General features: G+C 45.8%; 1 protein-coding gene across 1 annotated transcript; it reads right to left on the reverse strand.

The window, feature by feature from the left end:
* Positions 1-1800: 1800 nt before the first annotated feature.
* Positions 1801-4380, reverse strand: LOC107563004 (G-protein coupled receptor 87-like). Its single transcript, XM_016247774.1, has 2 exons — positions 4193-4380; positions 1801-2442 (listed from the first exon to the last, which is right to left on the reverse strand). Exons 1-2 carry the CDS (start codon positions 4366-4368, stop codon positions 1842-1844), a joined length of 777 nt encoding a protein of 258 aa, XP_016103260.1. The 5' UTR covers positions 4369-4380; the 3' UTR covers positions 1801-1841.
* Between the last annotated feature and the right edge of the window lie 6620 nt (positions 4381-11000).

The following is an 11000-nucleotide window of genomic DNA, read 5'->3' on the forward strand; positions in this document are numbered from 1 at the left end:
TAATTGAGTTGCTAAAAAGTAAAATTGGAAGTTTGGGGCTTCTAGACCACCTTGTAATTTTGTCATTTGTAGTTTTGTCAATGATATTTTTGGTGTTTTGTTTTTCCAGTAGAAGTGGGAAGTTAATGAATCAATTGATTTAAACCATTTATCTGTGGGTGTTATTGGAAGCATTGAGAACAAATCATTAATTTGTGGTAACGTTTTCATTTTAACTGTAGCAATGCGACCCATAAGTGATAGTGGAAGGTTTGTCCAGCGTTTGAGATCATCTCCAATCTTTTTTAAAAGGGGAGTGTAATTGAGGTTAAACTATTCTGACAGTTTGGGGGGAATATTGATACCCAGATATGTGATGTTACCAGTGAAAAGTGGGAGAGAAATGTTATGAGCTGTAGGATCCCAAGCATCTTCAGAGAGTGGTAGTATAGTTGATTTATTCCAGTTTATTGTGTAGTCTGAAATTTTGGAGAAAATATTGATAATTTTAAGTTTCTTGTAGTGAGTTATGAGGATCCTGTAAGCATAATAGTAAGTCATCTGCATAAAGACAGATTTTATGTTGTGTGCTAATATCTTGTATTCCTTGAATTTTATTGTTTTGTCGTATTGCTATTGCAAGACGTTCAATAAAATGGCAAATAATGACGGTGAAAGTGGGCATCCTTGTCTGGTCCCCCAGTGAAATGTGAAGCTTTGTGATGTGACCACATTTGTGATTACAGTGGCCCTAGGTGAAGTGTATAATATTTGTCTCCAATGGATGAACGACTCTCCAAAACCAAATCTGCGTAGAGTGTTGAATAAAAATGACTTCATCACTTTATCAAATGCCCTTTTCAGCATCTAGTGAAACAATAACAGTTTTGGTTTGTTTTTGTTGGGCAAGATTAATTAAATTAAAAAATCTACGGGTGTTATCTGAAGCACTTCTGTGTTTAATAAATCCTGTTTGATCATGGTGGATTAACATTGGGATAACTGTTTCTATTCTAGTAGCTAATGCTTTGGTGATCATTTTTAAATCTGTATTTATTAATGAGAGAGGGCGGTAGCTGGTGGGGTAGATTGGGTCTTTGTTTGGTTTTAGTAGAAGTGTCATGACGGCTGTATTCATATGTGTCGGCATTGTGGATTTAGTTTTTATTTCAGTGACTACTCTGTGAAATAATGGAGACAGAATTTGCCAGAAGTGTTTATAGAATTCAGCTGGAAGTCCATCAAGCCTGGGTGATTTGTTATTTGGCATTTTATGTAATGCTTTATAGAGTTCATCAAGAGTAAGTGGAGTGTCTAGAGCATCTGCCTGTCCTTTTGATATTGTTGGTTGTTCTTTTAAGAAATTATCTATTTCTGTTCTATCTGGGTTATGTTCCGAAGAATATAATTGTTGGTAGAAAGTATGAAATACTTTATTAATTTCTTGGGGGTTCTGAACTATTTCACCTGATTGATTACGTATGGATGGAATAATTGCTTTTTCTTTTTTACTTTTTTATAGTATGTTAATTTACCAATTAACACTTTTATTCAGCAAGAAGGCTCACAAGATGTACAATAACAACTGATTTTAACTTAAAGTGCCATACTCTTATGTAAATTAGCTACTGGGTGCTGTAAACACTATAATTTAAAGTAATGTCAACTGTTACTTAAACCATCAACTGTTTGGTTACACACACATTCTTCAAAACAGCTTCTTTTGTGTTCGACAGGAGAAAGAAACACATACAGGTTTGGAACAACATGAGGGTGAGCAAATGATGTCAGAATCTTAATTCTGGGGTGAACTATCCCTTTAATTCAACTTAATATTTACGTTTAACCCAGAGCTCTATATCTCATTCTGCTTGGCAAAATCTTTGAAGGTTAAGCTGTGCTCTGAAGGTCTTGCAAAAGACAAAGTAAATAAGTGGATCCAAACAGGCATTTAGTACTGCGAGCAGGACGGTCAGCTCCTTCAGGATATAGAAAACCTGCTCTGCTGTGCAGTCGTGCAGCAGGGGTTTGATGAGCACGTATGGCAGTCTCACCAGATGATACGGCACAAAACACACACAGAAAACCACCATCAGAACTCGCATGTTACGCTTTGACTTCCTGAGCTTAGCGTTACCAGGCTTATCCGGCATCGTGCGCTGTGCTTGACGAAGCTTCTGTACATTCAGCCAGTAAAACACAATCAGGGATACCAGCACAAACAAAAACATGGAAAAGGAAGTGATCTGCAAGGCCAAGTAGATCTGTTTGAGTAAGTTGTTATGAAAGCTGTCACAGTCGAAACCACTGTGTGCAGAGGGTTGTTTATCAGTGCTGACAAATGCAGCAATGTAGGCACAATTAGGGCACAACAGGATGGCCCAGGTCACGATGCAGATGTAGCGGGTCGAACGGACTGTTTGCAGCATGTGGGTCTCCAGTGGTCGTGCGATCTTCATGTACCTGAAACAAAAGAGCAGTGATTCACACAATACAGAGAAATATATAATATACAGCTAGGGCCACCCTCAGGAAACAATGCCATGACTTGCTACTGATAATTTCAAGCTTTTATTCAATAAATTTGAAAACAAAGTAAGTGACCTTACGTATTTGAAAAACTCAGATATTTTCTTGTAAATTAAAAAGTAATACGTTACTTTACTAGTTACTGGGGAAAAAGTAATCTAATTATGTTACTCACATTATTTATGAGGCTTTACCCCCAACACTGGCGATGACATATCCGGTTTTTACAGGTAATGGTATATTATGCACGTTATTTTTTTGACAGACATTGATGTTGTAATATTTAAATGATCTGGATTTGAAAATAGATGGATCGTAAGATAATTTTTTTTCTTTTTAGCTGGCAAGTATTCAGTGAAGTGACTAATGCTCATGAGTGTGTTATATTAATGTTTTTAATTGTAATATTCTAACCGATAGACAGCCAGCCTACATTTTTGATGGAATTACGTTCGATTTTTTGGTTTTATAAAACATACTGGAGATATTTGCAATGCTTTTTGCTTAGTTCATTATACTTTTTTATAGAATGAAGTTTATTTAGGTTATTTCATGGCATAAATAATTACATGTCACTCAGAGACTGACATGTTTAGCTTGTCAACAATTTTACATTTAAACTGACCTCTGTCAGTTTAAATCTAGATTAAAGACCCATCTCTTTAACCTGGCTTACACATAACACACTTCTAATATTCATATCCGTTAAAGGATTTTTAGGCTGCATTAATTAGGACAGCCGGAAACGGGAACACCCGATGTACTTGCTACATTGTTAGAAGAATGGCTTCTATGCTAATATTAGTCGTTCTCTCTTATTCCGAGGTCACCGTAGCCACCAGATCCAGTCTGTTTCCAGATCAGATGGTCACTGCAGTCACCCGGATCCAGTACGTATTCAGACCAGATGGTGGATCAGCACCAAGAGAGGACCTCTACAGCCCTAAATGTCAACGGAGATCAGGACAACTAGATGAGCTCCAGAGACAGATCCCCAGTGAAGACCTTGTCTCCTAGACAGCCACCAGGACAAGACCACAGGAACCAGTTGAGTCCTCTGCACAATGTGACTTTGCTGCAGCCTGGAACTGAACTGCTGGTTTCGTCTGACTAGAGGAGAATAGGTCCCCCGACTGAGCCTGGTTTCTCCCAATGTTTTTTCTCCATTCTGTCACTGATGGAGTTTTGGCTCACCTCTGGCTTGCTTAGTTGGCGACACTTAATTTCCAGCGATACTGTCGACTTGATTGCGTAGATACAATTTAAACTGAACTGAGCTGGATGATGACATCACTGAATTCAATGATGAACTGCCTTTAACTGAAAATTGAATGTTTACTATGGTCACTTTGCATTATTGACCCACTGTTTTCCTAATTCATGCTGTACAGTTGCTTTGACACAATCTGTATTGTTAAAAGCGCTATATACTGTAAATAAAGGTGACTTGAACTGACATTAAGCTGTCACAAATCTGTTGAAAATCAAGTTAATTTTTTTCCAGAAAAGGTAAAGATTTTGATGCACAAAGTTGTTTTTATTTTGTCTTATAACAAAAATTATTTTATTTAAAGCAATCAAAATGCAGATCGTGTAGTAAATTATAGTGGAAAATTACTTTTTTGGGGGGAGGTTCAAAAAACACTTTTTCCTGAGAGTGACCCTCCTTTATGAGCATCCATACCTGTTTGCAGCGATGTAGCCCATGAAGAGAATACTGGAGTACATGTTAAGGTAGGAAGTGGGAGCTCCAAAGTTACAGTAGATACGCTGAATTACCATTGAAGTGCTAGAATATTTAGCAATGCGTAATATCAAACACAGGCACACAAACAAGTCGGCTATAGCCAGATTCTTCATATAGATCGTGATGCTGGACTGATTTATAGCTTTACAAAAGTACACATATATTGTAATGCTGTTGAGCACCAGGCTTGCCAGAAAAATCACTGTGTATAAACATAAGAAGAATGGACGAGCTGGCATTTCAGACAAGCTACAAGATACCTCAGTTGAATTGGTGGCATTATGGTCCATGATTGAGCTGGACAGTGAACCAGACGTGGGAGAGATTGGTACCTATTGGAAGAAAGGTTGCATTTTACTGCAAATAAACTTTATTTGTTGTCCATAACACGCATGAACATATAATAATAATAATAATAATTAAAAACTATATTAGTAAAGAATAATTATTATTAATGTAGTTTTGATCTCTTGGTTATTCCATCCACATTTGCATTTAGCCTAAATGTCAGCTACTGTAATATTAAAAATGTATGTTATTGCCCCTGAAATACATTTTGAAATAGATTTTGGTATATAAGATATATTTTGGTCACAATTTTTATTTATTTATTTACTTTAGCATTTATTTATTTTACTATTTATTTTCAGCTGTATCTAAAAACACAGACATTTTTCAAAACTGCATTGTGTATCCTCACAGTTCAGATAGTTAAAGGGATAGTTCACCCAAAAAATGAAAATTTTAGGTTTATCTGCGTACCCCCAGGGCATCCAAGATGTAGATTACTTTGTTTCTTCAGTAGAACACAAACCAAGATTTTTAACTCAGACCGTTGCAGTCTATCAGTCTTATAATGGCAGTCAATGGGCTCCACGGCTTCGAGAGTAAAAACTCTCATTCCCGTATCTCAGGGAACCGAGGTTACATTAGTAACCAAGTACATTCCCTATCGATACTTCACTCGTGCTACGTCTTGCTTAAGACGCTTTGGGGAACCAGTACAATCCTGCCATGTTATGTTAGAAGAACGACCAATGCTTGAACTTGCCTTGAGCACCAAGGGCCCAGAGGGACCAAGTAATTGTAGGGAAGCCCCACAGGAAGCGATAGGGCCAAACTCACAGAGGTCGGCCCGGCGCCAAGTAATCGTTCCAAGAAAATAGTACAGCCTCGGAACCCTGTGGCCAAGAGCGTACAGAGAAGGCAAATGCCTAATTTAGCACTGGTTTTGCTAGAGTAAGTCCATTAAGCAGAAATGACTTGAGCTTGTAAAGCTGGGCCGTCCAGATTATAAAACCTGGTAAATGTGTACGGCGAGGCCCAGTCGGCCGCCGCACAAATCTCTACAATGGAACCCCGCTAGACCAAGCCCAGGAAGAGGCAATGCCTCTTGTAGAGAAGGCTCTTACTCCCATGGGCCATCGAAGGTCCAAAGAAGAGTATGCTAGCTTGATAGCGTCAATTATCCATTTGTAAAGTCTCTGATTCGTGACCGGAGATCCTCTGGTGTGGTCACCTGAAGCATACAAAAAGCTGACCCAACAGCCTGAACCGGGCGGAACGCTCAATGTATATTTTCAATGCCCTGATGGGGCAGAGTAGATTTAGCTCTTGGTCCTGCTCTGATAGTGGAAGCGCCGAAAGAGCTATCACCTGAGCTCTGAACGGAGTCGAGAACACTTTAGGTACATAACCATGCCTCGGCTTCAGGACAACCTTGGAGTCGTTGGGCCCGAATTCGAGGCAGGCAGGGCTCACCGAGAGCGCCTGCAGATCACCCATATGCTTTACTGATGCTATTGCCAGTAGCAGAGCGGTTTTCAACGTCAGGGGACAAAGGTCAACGGACTCAAAAGGAGGGCTCTTAAGAACCCTCAACACCGTGGGCAGGTCCCATGTAGGGACAGTGACAGGGCGAGGCGGGTTGAGCCTCCTAGACCCTTTCAAAAAAGCTAACAACTAGGTTGTTCCTGCCCACTGACTGGCCAGCTATAGGAGCGTGTGAGGCTGCTATGGCTGCTACATAGACCTTGAGTGTGGAAGGGGAGCGACCCTTATCCAACAGCTCCTGCAGGAAGGACAATATCACAGATATGTCACAGGAAATTGGCTCTGCGCCGCGGGCCATACACCAGGCGGAGAAGACAGACCATTTAAGGGCATAGAGCCGCCTTGTAGAGGGTGCCCTAGCCTGAGATATTGTGTTTAGCACACTCTCGGGGAGGTCTGTAGGCTCCCATCGAGAGGCCAGAGGTGCAGAGCCCACAGTTCGGGCTGGGGGTGCCATATCATTCTGTTCACCAGAGAGATGAGGTCTCGTCTCAGGGGAATGGGCCACGGGGCTGCTATAAGCAGCTGAGACAACTCTGCGAACTAGTGTTTGGTCCTCCAGAGCGGGGCCACCAGCAGAACCTTGTGTTTCTACTCGTTGATTCGCCTGATTACCTGTGGGATCAGGGCGATCGGGGGGAAAAGCGTAAAGAAGGAGGTTGGGCCAGTTGTGGGCCAATGCATCCTTGTCCTTCAAAAGTAAATTGGGCAGTGAGAGTTGTTTTCTGAGGCGAAGTGGTTGACTTCTGCCTTGCCGAAGATCTCCCAGATTCTCTGAACCATATGTGTGTGGAGCATCCACTCTTCTGAGAGGACGTTGCTCCAGGATAGCCTGTCTGCTCCCTGGTTCAACCTGCCTGGCACATGTGCTGCTCTTAGCAAATGCAAGTTTAGCGGCTTCAGGACAACCTTGGAGTCGTTGGGCCCGAATTCGAGGCAGGCAGGGCTCACCGAGAGCGCCTGCAGATCACCCATATGCTTTACTGATGCTATTGCCAGTAGCAGAGCGGTTTTCAACGTCAGGGGACAAAGGTCAACGGACTCAAAAGGAGGGCTCTTAAGAACCCTCAACACCGTGGGCAGGTCCCATGTAGGGACAGTGACAGGGCGAGGCGGGTTGAGCCTCCTAGACCCTTTCAAAAAAGCTAACAACTAGGTTGTTCCTGCCCACTGACTGGCCAGCTATAGGAGCGTGTGAGGCTGCTATGGCTGCTACATAGACCTTGAGTGTGGAAGGGGAGCGACCCTTATCCAACAGCTCCTGCAGGAAGGACAATATCACAGATATGTCACAGGAAATTGGCTCTGCGCCGCGGGCCATACACCAGGCGGAGAAGACAGACCATTTAAGGGCATAGAGCCGCCTTGTAGAGGGTGCCCTAGCCTGAGATATTGTGTTTAGCACACTCTCGGGGAGGTCTGTAGGCTCCCATCGAGAGGCCAGAGGTGCAGAGCCCACAGTTCGGGCTGGGGGTGCCATATCATTCTGTTCACCAGAGAGATGAGGTCTCGTCTCAGGGGAATGGGCCACGGGGCTGCTATAAGCAGCTGAGACAACTCTGCGAACTAGTGTTTGGTCCTCCAGAGCGGGGCCACCAGCAGAACCTTGTGTTTCTACTCGTTGATTCGCCTGATTACCTGTGGGATCAGGGCGATCGGGGGGAAAAGCGTAAAGAAGGAGGTTGGGCCAGTTGTGGGCCAATGCATCCTTGTCCTTCAAAAGTAAATTGGGCAGTGAGAGTTGTTTTCTGAGGCGAAGTGGTTGACTTCTGCCTTGCCGAAGATCTCCCAGATTCTCTGAACCATATGTGTGTGGAGCATCCACTCTTCTGAGAGGACGTTGCTCCAGGATAGCCTGTCTGCTCCCTGGTTCAACCTGCCTGGCACATGTGCTGCTCTTAGCAAATGCAAGTTTAGCTGAGCCCATTCCAGGAGGCGCTCTACCAGAATGAAGAGGCGCTTTGAGTAGAGACTGCCCTGGCGACTTTCATGCTGTCTGAGCGGACTAGCACGTGGTGTCCCCTTAGGTCTGGCAGAAATGTGCGAAGGCCCAAACATACTGCCAACATTTCCAGGCAGTTGATGTGAAGTCGATTCTCCTCTGTCGACCAATGGCCGAAAGCTGGTTCGCCATCGCACAGAGCTCCCCAACCCGTGTTGGAAGCATCTGTCGAAACTACCTTCCTTCTGCAGACGACACCCAGGGGCACGCCCCGATCCATCCACTGAAAGTCTTTCCAAGGGGCCAGGGCTGCTACGCAGGCCCGGCTCACCTTGACACGCATGCGTCCATGGCATCAGGCGTGGGACGGAACTTGTGGTTTCAGCCAGTACTGAAGGGGCCACATGCGAAGCAGGCCCAGCTGACGTACTGGAGACACAGAGGCCATGAGGCCCAACATCTTCTGAAACGCCTTGAGAGGGCGAAGGGCTCCAATTTCGAATGAGGCCACGAGCTGCCGAATAGCCAGTGCACGATCTGGCATGACTACTGCCCTCATTCGAGCGGAGTCGAGAACTGTTCCCAGGAACGATATCCGTTGACTGGGGGACAGCGCACTCTTGGCAAAGTTGACCCTGAGTCCCCGGCACTGTAAGTGGCTGAGGAGTAAGGATCTGTGGGATAGTAGCTCGTCCTCCGACTGGGCCATAATGAGCCAGTCATCGAGGTAATGAGAATGCGGATTCCCGTCTGTCTCAGCGGGGAAAGAGCCACATCCATGCACTTTGTAAAAGTGCGAGGAGCTAGGGACAGTCCAAGGGGAGGGACCGTGTATTGATAAGCCACTCCCTTGAAGACGAATCTTAAGAATCGCTTGTGGTGGGGGGCTATCTGGATGTGAAAGTAAGCATCTTTCAGATCCAGCGAAAAGAAGCAGTCCCCTGAGCATAATTACAAGAGGATCTGTTTCAATGTAACCATCCTGAATGACTGTTTCATGAGGCCGTGGTTCAAGTATCTGAAATCAGATAGGTGGAAACCACGCCGCTGAATCACGGGGGTCTTCGAGCGAGTTGAAGTCTATAACCTCGTTTTACTATCCCCAAAACCCAGTCTGACACTCCGGGGATGGCCTGCCAGGCCTCGGCCCGTGTGGCGAGGGGTTTGATTGGTTCGAGCGACAGGCGGCCTAGTGGGGACCTGATGCTAGTGATAAGAGGAAAAGTATATTTTCTCTCTTTTGAAAATGTTTGTGTTTTATTTCTCTTGCTTTAACAGCAATCGGTTGTGTGGGCACTATTTGAACGGGCCCAGTGTTCACAACAGTATTTACCACAAACACATTGCCGTCGGCACCCGGAGCTGAACAGGGTGCTTGGAGGCATGACAGAGGCCATTCAGGGGCGTTAGACTCAATGCTTTTGAAGCAGGAGCAGGCGTGGCCCAGACGTGTCCAAAGTCTGAAGCTGTCAGTGATAATCATAGTGACAGCCTTTTCTTTCAATGTGCCTAAGAAGATCAAACCACTCATTAGAAGAGGGGTATTGATGATCCTTATGTGTAAACACACCGGCAGATCAAAAGTGCTGCGCGCATTCTCTCAGATCCGCTCATAGCGGATGAGGGGAGGGGCCTCCTTCATTGAAGGCAAGCCACGAGCGAAGCGCAGCGAGACAAACTCTCACGCTGGCAGATCAAAGAGCTGCATGGGGGCTGTGCCGGCGTAAATTCACTCAAGCTAGATTGCTCAAACCCGCGAGTTCGCTGTTTCTTCTCCGAGGTAACTGGGAGGGGAGAAATGTGAGAGCAGGGGAGGCAGGGCCAACTTCATTGAAGAAGAGGAACCGCAGCGCAGCAGGGACAGACTGACGCTTTCATAGTGAAAGCAGCGCTGGCAGATCAAAGAGCTGCGAGAGGCGATAATCCTTAGTGTAAACACACTGGCAGATCAAAGCGCTGTGTGCAGAGTGAAACACGTGGGGCCTTGCCAGCGCGAAAAATCACTCAAGCCTGAACACTTAGCCATGCGATTTTACCGTCTCTTTCTCCGAGGTGACTGGGAGAAGAGAAATGTGAGAGCAAGGGGGCGGGGCCGCCCAGCACAGCATTCTATGATCCTCCTAGAGGGATTGAGCCACTCCATGTAATGAGGGGCACTAATCCTCACGTTAACACACGTTGGCAGATCAAAGTGCCTCGCGAGTTCCCCGTTCCTTTCTCCGAGGTGACTGGGAGAAGACAAATGTGAGAGTGGCTTTCAGTGAAAGCAGCCTGTCTTGTGTGAGCACAGCTTCAGCGACGCACACACATAGCTTTCTACTCCAGTCTGCCCAAGAGGATAGAGACAGATAAAGATTGGCCGTAACCCATCACCTTAGGTACAATGAAGTAAGGGCTGTAAAACCCCATCCTCATATCGGCTGGAGGCACCGGCTCTATTGCATCCTTTGCCAGTAGGACTGCGATCACCGCACGCAAGACAGGCGCATTGGCTGCCTTCACCGTAGTGAAGCGGATGCCGCTGAACTTTGGGGGGACGCCAGGGGAACTGAATCGTATAGCCGAGGCTGATGGTCCACAGAAGCCAGCGAGATGGGCTGGCTAGCCAGGCACCCAGAAACCGTGCAAGCGGGACCAACAGTACCCGCAGTGGGGCATCGAGGTGGAACGCAGGGACCCAACTCGGGCGGTTTATGACCGGACCGGAGAGGAGTCTGAGTGTGCAGTGCAACGCATGATGCGTGAGTAGGGCCTTTGTTGACGCTCTCGAACAGCCTGCTGCTGCCGGCTGGCGAAGGAGGAGGATGAGTGAGGTCCGGTGTTGGGCCGTCCACGACTCTCCGTGCCTTCCTCTAACTACTTTTCAGATTCTCCACCCGGCCCTCCTCCGGGGGAGGGAGAGGTGCCTTCACCATCCCCCAAAAAGCAGCTGCCTCTCTCTCTGGGTCGCCCGTCCTGGGGCCTCTTGCT

This window comes from Sinocyclocheilus grahami, unplaced genomic scaffold, assembly GCF_001515645.1.
Source record: "Sinocyclocheilus grahami isolate Dianchi unplaced genomic scaffold, SAMN03320097.WGS_v1.1 scaffold853.1, whole genome shotgun sequence".
Classification (NCBI taxonomy): domain Eukaryota; kingdom Metazoa; phylum Chordata; class Actinopteri; order Cypriniformes; family Cyprinidae; genus Sinocyclocheilus; species Sinocyclocheilus grahami.

What these genes read in the sequence shown, in the direction of transcription:
- LOC107563004 (XM_016247774.1), bottom strand. Translation starts at nt 4,368, where the DNA reads ATGAAGAATCTGGCTATAGCCGACTTGTTTGTGTGCCTGTGTTTGATA. An exon ending in GGCTACATCGCTGCAAACAG is followed by an intron (nt 2,443 to 4,192) that starts GTATGGATGCTC and finishes CTTTTGTTTCAG; the next exon opens with GTACATGAAGATCGCACGAC.